The sequence below is a fragment of the Euleptes europaea genome, chromosome 13, assembly GCF_029931775.1.
Source record: "Euleptes europaea isolate rEulEur1 chromosome 13, rEulEur1.hap1, whole genome shotgun sequence".
Taxonomy (NCBI): Eukaryota; Metazoa; Chordata; class Lepidosauria; order Squamata; family Sphaerodactylidae; genus Euleptes; species Euleptes europaea.
This window is the reverse complement of record NC_079324.1, coordinates 61,452,282-61,476,696: the sequence shown is the minus strand read 5'-3', so window position 1 is coordinate 61,476,696 and position 24,415 is coordinate 61,452,282. Positions and strand designations below refer to the sequence as shown.

Below are 24,415 nucleotides of genomic sequence, written 5' to 3'. Positions count from 1 at the left end.
ATGCCGACTTTCTCTACCACTTAGGGAAGAATCAAACCAGCTTACAAGAGAGAACTGTGACTAGCCCAAGGTCACCCAGCTGGCTTTATGTGGAGGAGTGGGGAAACCAACCCGATTCACCAGATTAGCCTCCGCGGCTCATGTGGAGGAGTGGGAATCGAACCCGGTTCTCCAGATCAGAGTCCACTGCTCCAAACCACCACCCTTAACTACTACACCACGCTGGCTCTCAAGAGACTGGTCCCATGCCCCCACCCCAACGGCGCTCCAGGGACATTCACCCGGGGGACTTTCAGTTAAAAGGCGGCACACAGACCAACTAATCAATTCACCCGGGGCGAGGAAGGTGTTTTTCAACACTAAGGACACCGTTTCTGGCTTTGGAGCAGGCACGAGCTTCTGCGGCTTCTTGGGCCGAGTCCCGGCGCCGGCCAAGGGGAGGGCAAAGGTGCCCTGGGGCTGCAGCAGAGGCTGGCGCTGCACGACGGCAGTCTGGAGAGTCAGGCTGCAAGGCACTCCCACCCCTGGCTGCTGGGCTGCCAGGAGGCCGCTGTGGCTGAAGGTGGTGGCGGAGACGTTGTGGGTGGGGGTGGCAGAAGCGGTGTGGGTGATCACGGAGGATTTGCTGAGCCCAAGCTCTGGGGCCTCTGGAGAAGCAAACAAGGATGCCTGAGAGGCCAGGCTGGTATCCAGAGGCACGGGTGCCTGCTGCGGGGGCTGGAGGAGCGGCACCAGAGCCGGGAACGAAGACAGGAACGGCTGCTGCTCGGCGCTGAAACCCGGCGGCTGCAGGAAGGAGTCTCCGGTCCTCAAGCCGAGGTCGGCACCGACATCAGCCACACTGGGAAGGATGGAGGCAGGCACTGAGGCGCCGATGAGCCCTTCGCTGAGGTTCACGGGCGGGAGCAAGTTGGGCAACGGCCCCGAGGGCAGCTCTCCAGCCTATAAGGAGAGAGAAGGAAGGCTCTGTGAGTAGGAAGGCTGAACATGAGCCAAGTGTGCGGCTGCTGTGAAAAAGGCAAATTCCATGCTGGCCATAATTAGACAAGGAATAGAGATTAAAACAGCTGCTATACTGCCCTTGTATAAATCTATGGTGAGACCACATTTAGAATCACAGAGTTGGAAGGGACCACCAGGGTCATCTAGTCCAACCCGCTGCACAATGCAGAAAATTCACAACTACCTCCCCTACACACACCCAGTGACTCCTACTTCATGCCCAGAAGATGGCCAAGATGCCCTCCTTCTCATGAACTTGGAACATTGTGTGCAGTTCTGCTCACCACCCCGAAAAAGGGATATTGCAGAGCTTGAGAAGGTGAAGAAAAGAGCCACCAAAATGAACAGGGGCTAGAGTAACTGCCCTATGAGGAACGGTTAGAACACTTAGGGCTGTTTAGCTTGGAAAGAAGGCAGTTCAGGGGAGACATGATAGAGGCCTATCAAATTTTGCATGGTGCTGCAGTCATCTTGTTTGTGGGCTTCCTAGAGGCACCCGGTTGGCCACTCTGTGAACAGACCGCTGGCCTTGATGGGTCTGATCCAGCATGGCCTTTCTTATGTTATTTTGTGCCTCCAAGCTACAAAAGAGCCTGAGAAGACCCAGGTCTGCCTCAGCCGAGTTCCTCTCTTCACCTTGCAAATAACTCCAAAAAAGCTACAGCCTACAGCCTCTTTTTTCTTACCAACCTGCCTACTGAAATATAACTCTCTCGGTGATTATACCCAACGTGGCCTAGCAGAGCGTGTGTCTGCCGTGGACCAACAAGACCCCAAGTTTAAGTCACTGGCTTGGCTACTGGGCAAATTTGGGCCAATCACAGCATCTTTGGACTCACACAGAAGAAGAAGAGTTGTTTTTTATATGCCGACTTTCTCTACCACTTAAGGAAGAATCAAATCGGCTTACAATCACCTTCCCCTCCCTACAACAGACACCCTGTGAGGTAGGTGTGGCTGAGAGAGCTCTAAGAGAGCTGTGACTAGCCCGAGGTCACCCAGCTGGCTTCATGTGAAGGAGTGGGGAATCAAATCCAGCTCACCAGATTAGCATCCGCCGCTCATATGGAGGAGTGCGGAATCAATCCCGGCTCTCCAGATCAGAGTCCACAGCTCCCAACCACTACACCACGCTGGTTCTCATAGTTATCTGTATTCTTAATTATCATAGGTGACCACAGCTAGGAATAAAAGTAAAGCCCACGAGCCTCAGGCTCATTTTCCACACAGGCGCATGTAGTAAAATTTGCAATTATCCAAACTCAACAGGGACATGCAATGTTTCGGTTTTCTAGAAACTTTGGAAGAAGGGAAACTTCAGGTCCTGTTGGCTCAGAATCACACTAAAGACATGGTGAAAATCAGATAATGGAAGGAAGTCTACAGCAAAGTTACAAAAACATCAATTTGTTAATAATCTAACAACCCAGAGAATGTATATTAAAACCTGAGAAAGATCTTACAACCTCACATTTGAGAATCCTTCTCACCTGGGAAGGATGGCTGCAGGCGTCTGCCATGACGGTACTGGGAGCAGGAACAGTGGGGAGGGTATAATTACAGGAACGGCTGGACAAGAAAAGGTCTGAACAAAGATGAAGGAAGGCATTATTAGAGGGTCTGACAGTCATGTATTGCAGACCCTGGCTGCCCTAATCCATATTCTGCCAGTACGTTGCTAAATTCTGGTAATAAAGTGGAAAGCCTTCATGTGAAAACGAGAGAGAAAAGGATGAGAGAAAAACATCAATCTGTCCGTTTGCAAATGAAGAGGCCCCTCTTACTTCAGAAGATATAATGAAAGGGGCAGGGAGGATGCGGAACACAGGCAAATGGTGGGGGTTTATTTATCACATTTATAGCCCACCCTCATTCCCAGCCAAAGCCGAACTCAGGGCGGGTAACAACCTTTAAGATACATAAAACCATAATTTAAACCCATAAACAAGGTGGCCTTAAAACAACTCAGACACTACCATGTAACTGGTTTTTGGCAGGCCAACCCCCCCCAGATGTCAATAGTCTGGGGGAAGTATGGGGAGGCCAGCAACGGCGGATAAACTTGCAGCTGCCCTCAGTTGTAGGCCTGGTGGAATCGTTCCGTTCTACAGGCCCTGCGGAATTCCTTAAGGTCCTGCAGGGCCCTGATGTCACTCGGGAGACTATCCCAGCAGGCTGGGGCCAGGGCTGAAAAAGCCCTGGCCTTTTTTTAAAAATAATAATAATATTTTATTCTTTTTAAAGAGCCCTGGCCCTTGTTGAGCCGCACACTCTCCAGGCCAGGGACCATGAGCAGATTATTATCAGTAGAGTGTAGAGCTCTTTGGGGGGGGGGGGGGGAGTCTTTGGATTGTAGTAATAGCATTTTGAGACCACCAACGGTTTGCAGATCTTGTTGCACATCCTGCTCGATGGCCCTGCAGGACCAGCTTGGGAAGGTGCAGTTGGCATTTCGCGCTGTTATAATTAAGATGATGTTTTTTTCTAAAAAAAATTAGTAAAAAATTGGGGGTTGTCTTATACACGGAATACACAGAAAAATAAGGGCGGGGAAGACAGCAAGGCCCATCGGAAGGCCGGATACCGGCTAGCCAGGGCGACCGGGCTCTTCCCTGCCCATCAGCTGATGGGCGGGGAAGAGAGCGGGCGGGGAAGAGCCCATTCGCCCTGGCTGGCTAGAGTCCGGCCTTCCAATGGGCCCCACTCTCTTCCCCGCCTGTATTTATCCGTGTATAAGACGCCCCCATGTATAAGACGACCCCTGATTTCTTAATTCACAGTGGGTAGCCGTGTTAGTCTGTCTGCAGTAGTAGAAAAGAGCAAGAGTCCAGTAGCACCTTAAAGACTAACAAAAATATTTTCTGGCAGGGTATGAGCTTTCATGAGCCACAGCTCACTTCTTCAGATACTGCCATAAAATATTTTTGTTAGTCTTTAAGGTGCTACTGGACTCTTGCTCTTTTCTACTCCTGATTTCTTAATTTTGGGTTCAAAAAAACAGGGGTCGTCTTATACATGGGGGCGTCTTACATACGGAAAAATATGGTATGTGGTGGTACCACATAAGCTAACTAATCCTTCAAGGGACCAACTCACAGAGCTCACTGTTTTAAGATGTGCTGATGGACCCCGCTCGCTCACTTGATAAGCCTTATAAAGGGATTAGAGAAATTCACAGGGGATGCAGCTATCAGCAGTTATGGACTGCAGCAGCTACGAATGGAACTTCCATGTTCAGAGGCAGCAAACCGCTGAATTCTAGGTGCTGAGGGCAGGAGCTTGGCCATCACCATTCTGCCCGGCTTTTGAGCTCCCAGAGAAACAGAACATCGCACTGAATGGCGTTCTGTTCTGCTAGGCTGCTGTTACATTAACCTCAAGCAAACTCCAAGAGCAGCTGAAGGAACTCATCTCAATGGACTTTCCCTGGTTAGGACGGTTGTCACAGCTTAGACACAAAAGTGGCAAGCTCTCTTCAGTTACAAGATGACTCACATTAGCATAACTTCCTGTTTCTGCATATAAGTGCTCTAAAAAGAGCAGAGACCTGAGCTGTTACATCGTCAAATGAAGCGCATTTGAATTTTTTTTTTAAAAAAATTCTTACCCTGAAAAAATTCAAAAGTATCCATGCAGTTGGGCTGGAGAGGACTAAGTCCCGGCTGAATCATGTCGGCATTTCCTACGTGAGCTGGAAGAATCAAACACAAGCAATGTATAATGATGATAATGATAATAAGAAGAGGAGGAAGAGGAAGAAGAAGAAGATTATTTACAGCCATGCAAGCTGATACAGCCAGTGCTGGGCAAACCTGCCTAGAGAGGGAGTTCCATCAGCCAGGCCAACCTAATGGAAGCCCACTGAGACAGAAAGAGAAAGCTGCTTCGTCTGGCTAGAAAAAAAATCAAGGAAGCAGGATGAAAAAGGTGAGGACATACCTATCTCTCTGGGATTTGGCCATGAAATCGGCTGGTGAGAAGACAGCGTGGAGAAGAGGGTGTCTGGCAACTCTGACATGAGCATGTCTGTACTGAAGAAGGAGTCCAGTTCCATGGGGACAGGAGTCTCCCGGCCATATGTGTCTTTATGCCACAGGAACATGTCATCGTCCTGGGGGGGGAAGGAGAGGAACGTTAAGGATAAAATCCTGGAGTGGCACTCATCAGCAATCCGTGTGATTCCTCGCACGCCTAAGAGAGAATGAATGCATTCACACGCGCAAGTTTGGAATGAACCATTTGGGGCATAGTTTCTCCCAAGATGAACTTGGAGAGAGGGGTTGACATCTCAGTTAAGTAATGGTGATGGCCGGTAGTGGCAAATGTGAACGATCCTGCTAACAGAGCTGTCGTCCAGAAGAGTTAAACACAGGCCATCAAAACTTGGATAAGTGGCGATTGAATATTAGGGATGCTGGGGGGGAGCAGCCCCTGACCTTTTGTCAATAGCCCCTCCTTAACTATTGCTTTTAGTAGATTATGGGGAGGGCAAACATTTGGCCTCTGCAGCTGTATCTGGGAGTGGGGCTTGTGGATTTTATTAAGATCACCCCTGTACTGCCCCTTCAAAATTCAGGCACTGCTGCTACATAAACAGTGTTTCGCTGGATCAACCACCAGGGCCACATGACTCTTTTGCTGCCTGTACCACTCACCTTAGTTCCCCTTCATAGCTCTGTGCTGCTCTCCATTTTAAGCACACACACACAAAAAGCTTCCCAAACAAACGCCCTCTTCCTAATCAACAGTAAACAGTGCTGGGCCTTGGCAAATCTCAAGGTACAGCTCTGAGACTTACTTCAAGAGAAACAAATGACGTAGCACCTACCCGAACCAAGATGGAGAGGTCTTCATCTTTGTGCTTCTGTAACTGGAGAACAAAAGGAAAACAGAAAGATCATTAGGGAAGAAGAAGAGTTGGTTTTTGTATGCCGACTTTCTCTACCACTTAAGGGAGACTCAAACCAGCTTAAAATCACCTTCCCTTCCCCTCCCCACAACAGACACCCTGTGAGGTGGGTGAGGCTGAGAGAGCTCTAACAGAACTGTAACTTGCCCAAGGTCACCCAGCTGGCTTCGTGTGTAGGACTGGGGAAACAAACCCAGTTCACCAGATTAGCCTCCACCGCTCATGCAGGGGAGTGGGGAATCAAACCTGGTTCTCCAGATCAGACTCCACTGCTCCAAACCACTGCTCTTAACCACTACACCATGCTGGGAGGGCTAGCCTGATCTTGTCAGATCTCAGAAGTTAAAAGGGGTCAGCCTGCTTATAAATTTTGAGATTTATATCTTAATTTAGAGACTTGGATAATATTATAAAGGTTTTTCTGCTTTGGTTCTTGTAGGTTATCTGGGCTGTTTGACCGTGGTCTTGGTATTTTCTTTCCTGACGTTTCGCCAGCAGCTGTGGCAGGCATCTTCAGAGGAGTAACACTGAAGGACAGTGTTACTGTTACTTCAGTGTTACTCCTCTGAAGATGCCTGCCACAGCTGCTGGCGAAACGTCAGGAAAGAAAATACCAAGACCACGGTCACACAGCCCGGATAACCTACAAGAACCAATGAACTCTGACCGTGAAAGCCTTCGACAATGTTTTTCTGCTTGTTTGGATATATGGATTTTTGTAATGGAAAGATGGCTGTAATGTGTCAAGTAAGCATTAGTGTCCTAATTGTGTGTGTGTGTGTGTGTGTGTATGTTAACTGCAGTCAAGTCGCTTCCGACTTACGGCGACCCTATGAATGAAAGTCCTCCAAATGTCCTATCTTTGACAGCCTAATTGTACAAACGCTTTTTTGTTTTTAATGGTGAATCAGCAGTTAATTCATCGGTAAGCTCAACAATTTCTGCTTGAAATATTGATTCTGGAAACAAGCTTACCCTTTTCTTAAAATAGGTCCTCCACTTATGATACTCTCTGATCACTATTTCTATCCGCCGTTTCCAATATTTCCCTTCTGTTGCAATAGCCTGAGAAATAAAAGAAAAAATAAATATTATTACCAAAGTCCAATCCATCTTGCCTGGTGCTGCCTCCTTTGACCGGCAGTGGCTCTCCAGGATCTCAACACCAGAAATGGCAGACGCCAGGGACTGAACCTGGGACCTGCTGCACGAACAGCAGGCATTCTATCCACTGAGCAGTAGCCCCACCCTTCTTTCTTTACAGAGGAACATTCTAGGCCACAGTGGAAAATCTGCTTGGTTGGGTTGTACTTCCACTTAAAAATCTCATCTTCCAGAATACTCCAGCCCTAGTAATTTTCCTTTGAAGAGGGTTCAGCCAACTGATAAGTCTCCGTAAATAGAACATGCAGGCAAAGCTTTCTCCCAGATCTGCATGGTGCAGACCAGAGGGCTGGGGACGCTGAAAAGTTGAGCCAGCAGAAGAGTGGACCTTCAAGTTATACATGCTTGGCAGTCAAGGGAATGCTGCAAGACATATCCACCAGCGGGACCATCCCCTTCAGCAGATACTGAGGAGTACAGACCCCCCACATACACTGCAGTCCCCTTATGAAATTTGCCCCATGATCCAAACTGATAAGAGACCATTTTAGAGCCCCCTACCTGGCAGACATCACTACATACAGCCTCAGAACAGCCCTGACATCGCTGTGTTTCCAAACTATGCCCACAGAGCTACTTGCAGGCCGTTTTTTTTTTTTTTTGGTTTTTTTTTTAAACCTCTGGCTCAACGCATTTGTGTATGTGGTGGTTCAGTAGAAGACCAATCTCATTATGTCCTGTCCTGTCCTTTATACACTGAGCCCCAGAACAAGTTTTTGGCAAACATTCTTTCAGGGTCACAATTATCATCTGATGTTGACAGATTAATCTATTTGTTATCAGATATGGACCCTTATATTTCTTGAAAAATGGCACTGTTTGGTGTGGCGGTCAAGAAAATCAGGGCAAAGCAAATCTCGAGAGGTGGTAAAGCTGGATAGAGCCGAATGGGTGTATTTTAATTTCTTAATTTCTGTATTCTTTTAATGATTCTGGTTTTGTATATTTTAACTTGTTATATTGTTTTAGATTGTAACGGCCTATGGCCTTATACAATAATCTTGATATGACATGACATACATTGCAGTTCTTAGGTGAGCCAAGCTGACTGAAAGAACTGCTTCGTACCTTTAAAGCCATAGATGGTTTATAACCAGGGTTCCTCTTGGGCCACCTTCTTCCATAGGAGCGTGCCTAAGTTCTCTGCACTTCCTCCGAGGGCCTGCTCCCTGCAACCCCTGAAGTGAAGGCAGTGGCCACGAGGGACAGGATCTTCTTTGCTGCGGTGTCCCATCTGAGCAATGCCCTAACCCTTTGCCTGACCCTGAATTTCTTCTCAGCACCAGGCCAACAAATCTGTATTTTTTCAGACATTTTATAAGTTGTTGGTTTTCTTTCAGACTCCTGTGATTTTATTCAACTGCACTGCTAACTCCTTTTCAACTTGTGCTGCGCCTTTTAATACTTTTTGTATGCAGCATTAGGCTTTTGTGCTACTTTAATGTTTTCTGTTACGTTGTGCCCCTGTTGCTGTTTTGCTGTTCTACTGTGTTACTGCATTGAAACCACAGAGAGGGGGAAACGAGGCAGGGCATGTAAATCAAAATCAGCGCACCGTACACAGTCAGACCTTCTCCTGACGTTCCTCTGGGACATACCTCAGGGCGACGGTGTTCGTCCACCTCCACAGAACCATCCAAGGGAGTCACAAAATGGCAGACGGGGTTCTTTCGCTTCTCCAGATCTAGAACAGAAATGGGAACAACCAGGCATGTCTCAAGAGGAGGCAGCACACAGGTCCGATCGACCAACGAGCCTGTTCACTCATGGTCTCCCCCCACAACCAGGAGTCTACCTATACTGAGGTCACATGAACACATGAAGTTGCCTTATACTGAATCAGACGCTCAGTCCATCAAAGTCAGTATTGTCTACTCAGACCGGCAGCGGCTCTCCAGGGTCTCAGGCAGAGGTCTTTCACATCACCTACTTGCCTAGTCCCTTTAACTGGAGATGCCGGGAACTGAACCTGGGACCTTCAGTATGCCAAGCAGATGCTCTACCACTGAGCCACAGCCCCTCCCCAAAAGTGACCCTTCTCTGCCTGCCGAAAGAAGTTGAATGACTGGCCTGGAAAGAGCACACATTTATCTGAATGCTCCATCACTGCTACTAGAAGGGAACACCTGTACTGGGGAGATTCCACGTGGAAGCAAATGCTTGATTTTCCCAGCTTGGTCATCATTTCTACCAGCAGTGAGGGTAGATAACCAAGGGTAGAATCCTAATGAGTGGACCTTAAGTCCCTTGCATGTTGCCAACTGAAGCATGGACCAAAGCAGGATTCAGACAACCATACTTACACTGAATGTACCATGCCCTCCAGATGGCATTGTTGAGCCGGATTTTATCCCTGCACTGAAGTTTTAAGCCTTTAAAATTCTTCCACTTTGGTGAAACCAACTTGCCACTGCAAGAGAGAAGAGATTTTTTTTGTAACGGCTGGCAGAGTTCCAGCACAACACGCTAAGCTGACAACTCCAAAGCCACCTGGCACCCCAGCCCTGGGGCTCAGTTCGGATTCTGATTAGCAGAGCCAACACACATGAACACATGAAGCTGCCTTATACTGAATCAGACCACTGGTCCATCAAAGTCTGTATTTTCTACTAGGACTGGCAGTGGCTCTCCAGTGTCTCAGGCAGAGGTCTTTCACATTACCTACCTGCCTAGTCCCTTTAACTGGAGATGCCAGGGATTGAACCTGAGACCTTCTGCATGCCAAACAGATGCTCTACCACTGAGCCACAGCCTCTCCCAAAGTCAGTAGTCTACTCAGACTGGCAGCAGCTCTCCAGGGTTACAGGTGGAGGGTCTTTCACATCACCTCCTTACTTGATGCCGCCAAGGATTAAACCTGGGACCTTCTGCACGCAAAGCAGATGCACCTGGTGAACTTCTTTGCATGCAGAAACTCAACTCAGATTTACTGTGAGCTACTCTGCTGCCAGGAGGTGGGGGCAAGAGAGAACAGATGCTTCTCTTCTGCTCTCTTTTCCCAGAGCGATAGCAGAAAAGCCAGTTGACGCTTAGACATGCGGCCCTATAGAAGCCAATACATAAGAAGCTTATCGGTGAGGGAATGCTGGCCAAGCCAGACAGAACAATGGCTTCCCTTGATCGCGGGGTAGAACATTTTCTGCTACAATATTTCCCTCCGAAAACTTAGCGTTTGTAAAAATTGGGTTGCTTCTTTGGGTATGCTTAGTACAGGGATCCCCAACCTTTTTCACCCTGTGAGCACCCTTGGAATTTTGAGATGGGTTGGTGAGTACCACCCTAAAATGGCCGCTACGAGAGGCAGAGCCAAGCCCAAAATGGTGGCCACAAGAGGCGGGGCTAAACACAATATCTCCGCTCCTTGCTTTGTAAAAGAATTGCAGGAGCGGAATAAAAAGAAACGGAGGAAAGCCTAGAAGGAAGAAGAAGAAAGAGAAGGGGGGATAAAACGAGGGAAACCTGGAGGCCGAACGTAACCACTAGCCCGGATGCTTACTAGTCCTCATGATCCTCCAGCGGCTGAGGCTGCTACTGCAGCTGTGGAAAACCCTTTCATTGGAATAAGGGCAGCCAATAACAAGCACTGCCTTACAAAAGACCACTTTAAAAAAATGAGTCTGGCGCATACTATGTTTTCCAGCTGAAAAGTGGTAAAGCAATACATAGTTGTTTAAAAAAAATTATTCATATTTCTTCAAATTATATATTAAAAGCATAGAGCAACAAAACAACAAAGGATAGACCTCCTAGAGGGCTGTGCTCCCTGCTGTTGCATGAGTTCTAATAAATTGTTCCCCCCTTGGGAGGAGGATTCCCCCCTTTTAGATGGGTTATGGTAATATAAGGGGGAATTACTGTTAAGGCGCCATTTTTAGGTAGCTTAGGTGAATTAGGTTTTAACTGTTACTATGGATACAAATAGATTTTATTATCATATTAATATTGATATACAAATGTATTTTATTACTGTTATTGTTGTTAGCCACCCTGAGCCTGACTTTGTTGGGAAAGGGAGGCATAGAAATTAAATATTATGATTATGATTACTAGAGGGACAGAAAGTGTACATAAGGAGTAGAAGTTTGTGTTGTAGATTAATATTATTACCATTCTAACTAAACTATGAGCATTATTTAGGTTAGGTTTTTGGCACTTGGAGGATGTGAGCTGACAAAAGGTATAAATGGACTCCAAACAATAAAGAAAGCATCTGCACTTGCTGGTTTTTTGCTAATCTAATTTAGTGACTTCGTTTTTCTAACACAGCTATTTTCCATACTGCATCCTCATTATAATTTTTGTCATAGTTTTTCCAGTGCTGAGATACAATGCATGTTTGAAGCTAGGCCAAAAATATTACATTCACTTTTTAACCACCAGGTATCTGACAAAGGGAGCTTTGACTCTAGAAAGCTCAAGCCCTGAAAATCTTGTGGGTCTCTAAGGGGCCCCTGGACTGGCATCCAGCTGTTCTACTGCAGACTAGCACTGAAACTCTCTGCTACAAGAGGCAGTGATGGCTGCTGGGTCAGATGGCTTTAGAAGGGGTAAGACACATGCATGGAGGTGAGTCCCACCAATGGTTATTTAGCCATGATGGTTAAGGCTGCAGTCCTGAAGGACCCCCCCCCCCCCGAATCTCCTTAGGAGCTGGTGTGGGGGCAAACACGCCAGCGCCCAGGAGCCACAGTGGTCCGCTGGCCCCTGCCGCCAGCGCAACCACTCCAGGAACTAAATCCTGGAAGAGAATGCCTGCGCAGGCATGGGGGAGACATTCCTGGGTCATTCCCGGGGGCGGAGCTACCTTTGGGCAGCTTCCTAACCCCATTTGCCCCGGGAATCCCCCTTGAGCTGTGGCGTGGCTGTGCCACCTTTGTTCAATGGGGCATTTCCCCCATTTTTTGCTTTTATTTTAAAGTGCTCTTTTCCTCCTCTGGCGGCCGGGAAGCCTCAGAGGAGGTGGCAGGGTGGCGCCACTCCTGGCCGCTGCCTAACTGCCCCACCCTTCAGGATTGGCCCGTCGATGTAACCTACAGGTCCAGTGGCGGTATACTTGTGGATACCAAGTTGCTGGAGGTCTACAATGGGAGAATCTTCCCCCAGAACATGTGGGAAACAGGAGGGAGCACTAGGTAGACCCCCTGGGCTGATCCAGCAGGGCTCTTTTTATGCTACGCCGAGAGAGACAGCAGCGCCAACGCACCAACCTTCCACGAGGTGACCTTGTGCTACGGCTAAGACATCTACTGCCACTGCCCAGAAAGCAAGTGGGATGCTAAAGCCAAAATGCACTGGGCTGGAAATGAAAACGCCTGCCCAGGCATCAAACACTCTTGTACAAAACCATCAGGCACTTGTTTATTACAGTCAGAGACGAGCAGTACAAAGCTTACATTAAATATTTACAGAAAACCATTGCATATGCACAAAGCAGTAATTCTCACTAAACTGGAATATCTATTGTCTGATAGAAACCACTGGGTATCCAAACAAGTAACTAGATTCTGTCTTGGGATATGTAAGACATGGGGAAACAATATTAAAGCTGATCTAAACCCATTTGGCTAGCTCAAATGTTCATGTACCTATTTTTCTGTTATATTGAAAAACAGTGTTGCACTTACCTGTAACTGTTGTTCATCGAGTGGTCTTCTGTGCAGTCCCACATGGGACTGTGCGAGGGCACAGGCCAGCCATGGAAGATTTCTCTAGCTTTTGCTTCAGCTGGATAGCTATAGGAGCGCACCACTCCCTCCGGCTCAGGGCTGTCATTTTCCCGCCCAGTCACCTGATCGAGGGGGAGGGGGCGCTTCTCCCTCAGTTCTCCCACCTGCCGCCGTGGAGACCCACAATGCAATGCTAGTCCCACAGCGGGGTCGGCGGGAGGGATGTGTGCCTGCACAGAAGACCACTCGATGAACAACAGTTACAGGTGAGTGCAAGTTTTTCATCTTCATGGCTTCTGTGCAGTCCCACATGGGAGTTTAGCAAGCTCACTTACCGCATGGAGGCGGGTGTGGGACTCCTTCAGCGAAAGTGCGACTGCAACACCGCCTTCCCAACAGCTGCATCTTTTCCGGAATCCACATCCACCGCATAATGTTTCAGAAATGTCGATGGCGTGGACCACGTTGCAGCTCGGCAAATCTCCTGCAGGCTGACCCTGGACTGGAAAGCAGCAGACGCGGCCTGCGACCTGGTGGAATGTGCTGTAACCTGTAGAGGACAGTCTAACTTGGCTCTGCCATATGCCAGCTTAATCGCTGTAGAGATCCACCTAGAGAGGGATTGAGAAGACACCCCTTTGCCATTATTAGCACCCCGAAACGAGACAAACAGATTATTTTGAACTCTAAAATCTGCAGTCCTGCTTAAATAAAGCAATAATGCTCTTCTAACATCTAATGTGTGTAGAGATTTCTCAGCCGAGGATTCCGGGTGAGGGAAAAACACTGGGAGTACAATGTCTTGATTCATATGAAAAGCAGACACCACCTTAGGTAGGAAAGTCATAGCAGGGCGTAAGACCACCTTGTCCTTATGGAATTTGGTGAATGGTTCATCCCAACGCAATGCAGAAATGTCACTGACTCTTCTGGCAGATGTGATGGCTACCAAGAACGCAGTCTTATAGGAGAGCAACGCTAAGTCATTGGTAGCCATGGGCTTGAATGGAGATTTCATTAATTGTGTGAGTACTACAGACAGACTCCACTGAGGGACAGGAGGTATAATCGGAGGATAAACATTGTTCAAACCTTTAAGAAACTTTTTACAGTAAGAGTTTGAAAAAAGCGACTTAGACCCAACTCCTGCATGGAAGGCTGAGATTGCAGCCAAATAAACTTTAATGGAAGAATTAGACAATCCCAGATTTTTCAAACTTAACAAGAACTCTAAAACAGAGGGTAACGGACAGGTCGCAGGTATTAGATTCCTATCTAGAGCCCATGACACAAATCTGCTCCATTTGGACATATATGATGCTCTGGTGGAGGGTTTCCGAGAAAACAGTAATATATCTGAAACCCTAGTCGGCCAGTGATTTACCATTGTATCCTCCATGCCGAGAGATGTAGGGAGTGCACATCGTGGTGCCTGAATGGCCCGTTCACTAACAAGTCATCTGCCAGAGGGAGGGCTAAGACGTTCCCCTTGGCCAGGGTCATCAGGGTTGCAAACCAAGGGCGCCTCGCCCAGAATGGGGCAATCAAAATGCAGTTGGAGTTTTCTGCCCTGATTTTGGCGACGACCCTGCACAACAGGGGGAAGGGGGGAAACATGTAAGCAAACATCCCTGTCCATGTCAACTGGAATGCATCTCCTCTGAACCATTCCCCAATGCCTGCTCTGGAGCAGAACGTCGCACACACAGCATTGGCGGGCGTGGCAAACAGGTCTATCTCGGGTACACCCCACAGTGTGAAAAGAGGAGTGAGGTACGTTGGATTGAGGGTCCACTCGTGATGACTGATAGTGAACCTGCTGAGCGCGTCTGCCACCACATTGTCTTGACCCGCAATGTGAATTGGTTGGAGGATCGTGTCATGGCGAGCGGCCCATTCCCATAGCCTCATCGCTTCCTTGCACAGAGCTATAGAACCTGTGCCCCCTTGTTTGGCAACATAGAACTTTGCCACCATGTTGTCTGTTGCCACTTGGACTACATGTCCTGTAACCACATCTGAAAAAGAACAGAGAGCAAGTCTTATAGCCCTTAACTCTAGGAAATTAATGTGCATGCGAGCCTCCGATGGAGACCAACACCCCTGGACCGATTTGCCCTCGCAGTAGGCTCCCCATCCCCCAAGTGAAGCATCCGTGCTAAGGTACACCTCCGGGACGGGGCAGGAGAAGGACACCCCTTGTGACAAGTTAGGCTCAGATTCCCACCAGATTAATGAGCGGGCAACCACTCTCAGGATAGAAAACCTTTTATATTTAGTGTGTATCCGTGAGTCAAAGTTCCTAAGGAACCAATTTTGAAGTGTCCTCATATGGAAACGTGCCATGGAGATGACTGCGGTGGTTGAGGACATCAGCCCTAGCAGCCTCTGAATTGAAACAGCTCTCTGGCATCTGTTGTGCTGGAAAAGTTTAATCATGGTTTGAATAGCTCTAATGCGTTTTAAAGGCAGGAACCCTTTACCAGCTATGGAGTCTAATACTACCCCAATGAACTCAACCTTCTGTGACGGTTCCATGAGGGATTTAGAATAATTAATCACCAATCCTAGACTTTGTAGTGTGTTAACAGCGAAGGACAGGTTGGCCGACAGGACAGTTGATGAGTCAGCCACGAATAACCAGTCATCTAGATATGGGTACAGGGTACAACCATGAAGTGTGAGGTAGGCTACCACGGGTGCCATGCATTTAGAAAATACCCGGGGAGCAGTAGCCAAACCAAAAGGCAAAACATTAAATTCGTAGCATTTGCCCCCTACTTGAAATCTGAGAAATTTCCTACAGGTTTTGTGGATTGAGATGTGAAAATATGCGTCCTTTAAATCCAGGACCGCAAACCACATGCCAGTATCCAATAGAGGAAGAATTTCTTGTATAGAAATCATGCGAAACTTGCGGACATGTAAGAACTTATTCAACTCTCTAAGGTCCAATATCGGTCTCTTTCCTCCATCCTTCTTATCAATTAAGAAGTATCTGGAGAAAAAACCTGGTAGGTCAGCATCTGAGGGAAGCTCGGAAATAGCACCCTTGAGTAACAGCTCATGTACCTCCTGTAATAGAAGGTGCTGAGATGTTAAGGGAACATTGACAGGAGAGACGCATGGAGGCCAATGTTTAAACTCCAGGAAATACCCACACTTTATTATCGACAAAACCCATGGGTCAGAGATTTCATGCCAACGTGGCCAAAAGGGAAACAATCTTTCACCAAAACATAATGTGACTCCTAGTCAATTAGACTTCCCTTTGTTCCTAGCCGGGGAACCATGCTTACCCCTTCTGGGCTTGGATCTGGGTTGGAATCTATCATGTTGTGGAGCCTGATAAGGAGGCCGGAACTGTGTATGGGTCTGTTGTTGTTGACCTTGGTACCGGTACGGCCTCTGAAAAGATTGCCCCTGTTGGGGAAATACCTTGGTTTATAGGAAGACGAAGCCGGAGTGATGCCCAGAGATTTTGAGCTGGATTTGGTCTTCCTTAACCTGTCTAAAAAGACATCCGTCTGGTCACTAAAGAGGTTACCTCCCTCGAAAGGGAGGTCCTCGATGCGGAGTCTAGTGTCATGTGGCAACGCAGAGGCCCTGAGCCAAGAGTGGCGCCTGAGGGCTACCGAAGTAGCCATTGCTTTACTGGAGACATCAGCTAAATGTCTAGACACCGTTAACTGATGGCGACCAAGACTAAGGCCCTCCGCTTGGATAATCCTGGCCAAGGTTCTTTTGTCAGATTCCAAAAGCTCTACATATGGAGACATCTTTTCCCACAAGTAGAACTGATACCGTCCCATGACAGCAAGAAAATTGCAAATTTTGAGAGCTAAGGACATAGCAGAGTAGAGTTTGCGCCCCACCAGGTCCAATTTCCGACCTTCCTTATCCTGTGGGGAAGAGTGGCTGGTAGATCTAAACCGCCCTGGCAGGGCCTCGACAATCATTGAATTTGCCACTGGGTGCTGAGCCAAAAATTCACAACCCTCACACTTAATTCTATAGAGGGAGTCTGACTTGCGTTTAGACGCTGGATTAGAAGCTGGTTTCAGCCAATTAGACTGAATTATATCAAGTATACTTTGTACCATAGATAGGGCTACTGGACCCCCATTAGATTTACTTAAATATCAGACACTGCATCAACAGGTTCTGAGTCATTCACCCCATAGTCAAGATTCAATGCTTTTGCCATACGGAGAATCTGATCCACAAACGATCTCACACTTTCTGGAGGTGATGATGCTTTAGCCTCCTGTATAATCTCATCAGGCAGAGATGCATCAGAGTCAGCGTCAGAGTCCAGCACTATTTCTTGCTCTGACTCCATGCTGCATGGAGTGGGGGAGCGATGTCTCGCCAATGCCCGATCGTGATCTCGATGTTGAGCAGAGGGCTCCTTAGACGTCGATGGATCGTGACGCCCCTGGGAACTGCTCCTCGATTTCAGGACTTCAGCCCCCGAACTAAGCTCCTTATGGTAATTCTGGGAGTGATGGCAATCCCTGGAGGAGGGCGGGTCCCTCCGGGGGGAAGGAGATCGTCTGCGGTAGCAGCAGGAACAGCCCCGATAATAATGAGCTGCTGGGCTCCTTCCTCTAGGGCTGTAAGAGCGGCAAGCCAATCGCGCAGACTCCCTGTGATGGGAGGGGGGAGTCGGGGGCAGCTTGATGACGTCATCTTCTGAATATCCGGGTGATCTACTCCTCCAGGACAGCGAGGGCGTTCTCGGCCGTCGAGCGATGCTCTGAGAAGGTGATTGGCGCCAGGAGGAACTTCTCGACCTCGCCGCTCCCTGACGTCGAGGTGAATCGATGTCGGAGTCCTCCTACCGGGCGATCTGCCTCGGTCTTGGGACGGAAACCTCAGAGGGGAGGGGTCGCGATGTCGGGGAGAGAACCTAGGGCAGTCTTTTGGCCCTAATTCACGGTGTTTCTACGCAGGAGATCTTGAAGCCCCACCTTATTAGGGTAGGTTGATTTGGGCTCCGTCTGGCGCTGTCTCTGCGCTCCGGTTCTGCGAGGGGGCGTAAGGGAGGGTGATCGTTCCCGTCGTGACTCGGGTGAAGCCCGGGGAGATGATGGCTTTTGCCTCTTTTTTGGCTCGCTTCCCGACTGGGTTTCCGATGACTGGGGCCGCTTAGCCAGTTTTTAAGGAGGGGGCAGGGAAGAAGCTCTCACCCCCGGCTCTGTAGCAGGCTTCGAAGAACACGGCACTGAAACAATGGACGGTGGTCGTTCCATTCGGGTGGAGGTAGAAGGTTGGGGCTCCAGAGCCTTCTTCCATAACGCAGCCTTTAATCTAATTTCTCTGCCCTGACACGCCTTAGGTGTAAAAAGAGCGCAAGCAGAACAAGAGGTCGCTATGTGCCCTTCTCTGAGACACATTAGACATTCTTTATGTTTGTCATTTTTACCCATCTTGGTGTGACAAGTAGCACATTTCTTAATAAGGACCCCAGAGGACTTTGTTTTATTATTATCTTTATCCTTTTTATCATTTTTCTCGCTATCCATATCTCCTCAGGGAATAACTACTGTGAGGAGAAGAAACAGCTGAAGAATTTAGCTCCTCTCTTCATGGCGGCAGAAAGAGAACTGAGGGAGCCCCCTCCCCCTCGATCAGGTGACTGTTTGGGCGGGAAAATGACAGCCCTGAGCCAGAGAGGGGAGGAGTGCACTCCTATAGCTATCCAGCTGAAGCAAAAGCTAGAGAAATCCTCCGTGGCTGGCCTGTGCCCTCGCACAGTCCCATGTGGGACTGCACAGAAGCCACGAAGATGAACTGTTGTTGTTTTAATGATGTTTTAACTTTGTAATACAGGTCAAGGACTGCAATAAATTATACTAATACTAAGCAGTAATTCTTAGATGGGTTCGGTGGGTTTGAGAGAGGCACGCAAGGATCATTTGAGAAGAAAATGGGAAGAGAAACCACAAAACGCACCGTGGCAGTCCCTTGTCTAGGGCTTCATCTTTGTTCTCTCTGAAGAGGCACAAAATATGCATAGAGAAGCACAGAAACATCTGGCACAAGAACGGCAGCAGAGGCTTACAAAAAAAGAGGATTTTGTGCCGGGACAAAGGATCCCAAAGGCCCCACCTGCCAGCGCAGAGACGGCTGACTTGATTTTTCCTGGGCGCGCCAGAGCCGGCATTATTCCGGAAATAATCCTGTCGCGGCTCGCAGTGGTAATTGAGTCCATGACAGACTTAGTCTAGACAGAGCAGACAGGCAGCTGCCTCCCTCCCTCCTCTGCCACTTACTGGACACAGCGCAAACCACTCTGTCCACTACTAAACCTCGGGCCAGAATCCTCACGATGCTCTTTAAAAAATGGATCCACTAGGAATGAATGCCGGGAAATAGAATACTGGCTGCTCTTCTGAACACAGCACAGAACTCAGGTTTCAAATGCAACACCCCATGGCACATGATAAATTCTGAGAATTTCAGGGAGTGGGATTAACCGAAGGCTTCTAGAACTCAAAACTATGGGGCGGAGGGGAAACCTCCTCTAAAAATTCAGAATGGGAAGAGATAGAGAGGAAAGGCATCCCAGTGGTTTGAGCAACTTAAAACACCAGACAGAATAAAAAGGCCTTTGCCTTGTACCTAAAAACCAGCAATCCCATGAAGACCTCCTAGGGAACCATATTCCAGAATGGTGGTGCTACAACCATGGAGGCCCTGCTCTGAAGCTCAGAAGAGAGACGCTGAGGCAGATGTCAGTGAATGGACAGGCCTTCACAGGAACAAACAGCTGTTTACGGGACTATTGGATAAGATTCTAGCAAATAAAGACAGTGTGAATTCAAAGCCAGAAACTGGGTTTCCCTTCAAAGTGACAGCGATCTCTTCTATCAATAAGCAACATAAGCAAATGAAGATATCAGTATTCAAGTGAAACTGGACTTGTGCCATTTTGGCTAAGCTCAGTGAAAGGCAACAGCACATGTATCTAAATGGGATGGCAATGGACATATCTCTACACCTTTCTCAAGGAGTCCTAGGAACTGTATTGTGACAGGAGTTGAGAGCCATTTCCGCACCCTTTTGCACACAGCTTTCCCCCCATTTGTGATTTCTAAGAGAACTCCAAATAAATTTAAAAGAAATTGTCCGTCCCAGATACTCAAGATGACACCCAAAATGAATACATTTATATACTGCAAAGTGTCAAATCAATCAGTTGTCAGTCAGACAGCTGATGGGTTCAAGAAGGCTTGTAAATAACCAATCATCTGACTATAGATAAAAGCTGTCTTCATAGGCCTAGGCAAGGAAGCTTCTGTCAAATGGAACCGTTGGTTCTTTTTCTTCTTCCAAGTGGCTGTTGTGCGATAGATTACTAACAGGTATGTGTGGCTACATAGACTAGTGCACTGCATTTGTCTTTTTTATTTTTTTAACATGTACCCATAAGGCTTTTGTTATTTAATGATATTTCAGAATCATTAAAAACAAGACTGTAGATAACAAACGCGCACCCACCCACACACCAGGGCAAAAAAAAAGTTGCTTTTGGCCTCCATGCATCATTTCTCTTGGGAAGCATTTTTAAAAATTATTTTTAACCTAATCTCTATTCTGGGGAACTGGGCATGTGAATTCTGCTCTCTCCGAGCCAAAACTAACAATTTCCCCACAAACAAAGGTTCATTCAGAGCATCAGATAAGAACGCTGGCTTATTGTGCGCCAGACAAAACGGCCGGCTCGCTAGACAAAAACATTCCTGTATTGAGCCAATAAGGATTGTTATTTCCCTCCTGTATGGGAGCCTTCAGCCAAGTCCAAGCTCTCCCACTGACTAGCACTAACTTCTCAGCTCAGCTCATCCCCGCCCAGGGCTGAAAACTTCAGACAATGCCCCTGGGGTTTCCTGGCCCACCTTGGAAGACACTCTCCAACTAGTCAGTGTGGCACAGTGGCTAAAATGATGGACAGCCAGGTTCAAATCCCCACTGCCCATCTTGTACGTGGTGTAGTGGTTAAGAGCGATGGTTTGGAGCAGTGGACTCTGATCTGGAGAACTGGGTTTGATTCCCCACTCCTCATGAGTGGCGGATGCTAATCTGATGAACTGGGTTGGTTTCCCCACTCCTCCACACGAAGCCAGCTGGGTGACCTTGGGCTAGTCACAGCTCTCTTAGAGCTCTCTCAGCCCCACCTACCTCACAGGGTGTCTGTTGTGGGGAGGGGAAGGGAAGGTGATTGTAAGCTGGTATGATTCTCCCCTAAGTGGTAGAGGAAGTCGGCATAGAAAAACCAACTCTTCTTCTTCTCCTTCTTCTACTACTACTAACACCATCACCCTAACAGAGGAAATCTAAATTGGGGAGAAAATCTATAGTCTGCCTCCCCTTCTAACTTGCTTATTGTTAATTGTAAGTATTTAATGTTGTGCTTCCAACCATTCAAAGCCGTTTGCGGCCACACTGTTTTGGAAAGCCTCACAATAACCCTGTAAGGTGGGGCCAGTGGTATCCTGACACATTCGGAAAGATGGAAGGACAGCGGTTTGCCCAAGACGATCTACTTCATTTTAACCTTCTGAGAGGAGCAGTCCTGAGCTTGCTTGGAAGAGCACGATGGGAATGTTTTAAATAAATAAAACTTCATAGTTGAAGCCCAGATTTGCAAGGGGGAATTCTCAGTTCACAGCTCAGACTCTTAGGAGAAATGTGACACAGTTGCTCAGCCTTTCTGCCTCTGTCAATCTGGCAATGTGGGGAGAGGTGTAGCCAAGAGAGGGGGTGCCCACGAGATTTTTCTTTTCCCCAGACCACAATCGCCACAAACTATTTTTGCCACTCTTCCTGCCTGCTGACTCTAAAAATAGTAATTGTAATCCAGGCTCCCCTTCCATTCTCCTAATCTTGCTTGAGCCACAGTGCAGACGAGAAGGGTTGAAGCGAGGTGAGATAAAACTAGGTGGCTAATAAAAGCGCAGCTGGTTTCCTGGAAGCAGCATCCAGTGCTGGCCTGAAAGGGGGTACGACGGGATACCTGGGGCTGATACATCAGAAGATGGTTCCTGACATCCTTAAAGTTATCAGAAGTTCTTCTGTTCGTTTCAAGGGAGGCAGGGTTGACATTAATACCAGCAACAACACAGCTGCCTCTAGGTTGTCATCTATAGCACACTGCCCTTCAGGAAGATGTGTGTTAAGTGCCGTCAAGTCGCTTCCGACTCATGGCAACCCTATGAATTGTCCTCCAAAAAGTCCTCTCCTTAACATCTCCTCTCCTTGCTCAGGTCTTGCAAAGTGAGGGCCGTGGCTTCCTTTACAGAGTCAATCCATCTCTTGTTGGGTCTTCCTCTTTTCCTGCTGCCTTCAACTTTCCCTAGCATGACTGTCTTTTCCAGTGACTCTTGTCTTTATGAGAAAAGACTACCAGGTCAAGGTTGACTCAACCTTCCATCCTTCCGAGGTCGGTAAAATGAATACCCAGCTTGCTGGGGGTAAAGTGTGGATGACTGGGGAAGGTAATGGCAAACCACCCTGTAAAAATAGTCTGCCTAGTAAATGTTGGGATGTGACGTCACTCCATGAGTCAGGAATGGAACCCCATAGGCAGGACTGCTGCTGCAGTCGTCTTGTTTGTGGCTTCCTAGAGGCACTTGGTTGGCCACTGTGTGAACAGGTTGCTGGACTTGATGGGCCTTGGTCTGATCCAGTAGGGCCTTTCTTATGTACTTAATGAGCCAGTGCTTGCACAGGGGACTACCTTTACCAGTAAATCCACCCAGTGTTTTCGGCCTCTTTAACAATCCATGTTTCTAATTATCCACACGTGCTGATTGATGAGGCTCGTGCAGAGTTCTTCAAAGTCACCTTATTCTAAAGATCACCTTATTCTAAAGCTCTGGATTAAAAAAACTCGGGAGAGATTCACTGACCCGACAGAACAGTTAGCTGTTTACTGTGGGCAACAGAAAAAGAAACCCGACGCCAGTTCTTCTGTCACAGAGGATAATGTAACATTCCCCACACAACGAGGCAAGCCTATAAATACACTGGAGACTACAAGGGTCTCAGTTAGTGTTCCAAAAAAAAAAAAAAAAAAAAAGCTCTTTGGAAGACCTGCTCACTTCTCCCACACTGAGCATGTACACAATGCAAACTCTCTTGAGGCATGGAGAAAAAAACCAACTTCAGTTCCAACCCAAACCAGCTAAGGGCTCAAGAATTTATCAACCAAGCACGCCTGTTTAACTGCAACTTTCAAAGCATCGAACAGAAACCAGACTAGATGTTCACCACAGAAAAAGGGGAAGTCCAGAATAACACTGGAGAGCTTTGTGGAAGCTGGAATGCCTTTTCAAGAACTAAAACAGGATGGCAATAAATTATGTTGTAAAGCAAACAGTATCACAACCACTATCAGAGTAAAACAAAATAAAACATGCCTTTCCTTAAGAATAGTTTTGCCTGAACTTTACAAGATGCTCAGAAAGCATAACTCAAGGGTAAATATTTCTCTTCCTCACTCACATCAACAGCTCCAGAAAGTAACAGTATTGATAAAGAACCGGGGGGGGGGGAGTCATTTGGGTTTGCCATTAAAGTGTCTTGAGGACTGCATTCAGCCTGCAGTAATTTTTATCTGTGGAAAACATTCCATTGGAACTGAAAAATGTTTGTCCTGTGAAGAGTGGAAGCAGCAGAAAAACAGAGCAAACCAGTATGCCTGTCATCTCAACGTATGGATGTTCGATTCTGCTGTGCCCCCACCCCAAAAACTTAAAACTGTAAACTTGCACAGGAATCTTTCCTGTGGAGGAAAATGTTACCCCAGAACAGCCTCTCCTCTGCACAAGAGACACAATGCAGGTCTTTTGCTGGGCCAGATTCTGCGGTGTCTACTCTACTCATACAAGCCTTTGAGTTACCTGAAACTGACCATCAGAAGACACATCAAAACTGGGGGAAATTTTTTTTGTACTGTTGACCATTTCAACACCAGAAGAGCTAGCCTGGCTCTCCGTTAGACTATATCCTGCCTAATCCTCCGGCACACGCTTGACCGGCCACAGCACACAAGGAAGTAACACAGAAACGGATCATATCAAGACCTGTCGAGAAAGGGGCAAAGGCTGCAGGTATATAAACACGGGAAACAACACCCCGTTCAACCCCTTCCTTAGCAATCCTTAACACACAGCTCTCTTCTAGGCACCGGCCTACTTCTTGCCCTTCTTGAACACTCTCTGCATAGGGGACAGCTCATTCTCCACAGCAGAAAGGCAGGCTTGTACGGCTGGAGGAGCAGAAGTCCATCTACAGCATGTAAGGAGTCAACACAAACAAAGTCAACACAAACAAAGCAGGCTGCCGCCATCTTAACTTTCCACTTGGAATGGCTGTACACAGCCTAGGCATCTAATCTAAACATTCATCCATATTCTGTATGCTGGGGCCGGAGAAGAGAAAATAAAAGGACAGAAACAAGACCAGGCGCCACAGCCCCTGATTCGGGCCTTTCTCTCACTATTTTATTTTATTCCTCTTTACCAATCACAAGGCTGCAGAATCGTGCCCCACCTCGCCAGCCCCACCCTCCTGTCACGTTTACTGTACCAGGTCCACTGTCAACCTTAGGTGTGTGAGGTAAACTAGATTTGCAGTACGTTAGTCTGTTTTCTTTCACTTGAAC

General features: G+C 47.6%; 1 protein-coding gene across 1 annotated transcript in view; it reads right to left on the bottom strand.

Annotated features, from left to right (window-relative positions):
* Window positions 1-24,415, bottom strand: part of MLXIP (MLX interacting protein) — a 45,446-nt gene that overhangs the window by 8,935 nt on the left and 12,096 nt on the right. Inside the window, exons 3-10 of the mRNA XM_056859096.1 lie at window positions 9,379-9,485; window positions 8,674-8,759; window positions 6,887-6,976; window positions 5,831-5,872; window positions 4,942-5,113; window positions 4,610-4,693; window positions 2,493-2,587; window positions 333-942 (exon numbers count right to left, since the gene is read on the bottom strand). Coding sequence (XP_056715074.1) covers window positions 333-942; window positions 2,493-2,587; window positions 4,610-4,693; window positions 4,942-5,113; window positions 5,831-5,872; window positions 6,887-6,976; window positions 8,674-8,759; window positions 9,379-9,485 — 1,286 coding nt within the window. The remainder of the gene's footprint in view (window positions 1-332; window positions 943-2,492; window positions 2,588-4,609; window positions 4,694-4,941; window positions 5,114-5,830; window positions 5,873-6,886; window positions 6,977-8,673; window positions 8,760-9,378; window positions 9,486-24,415) is intronic.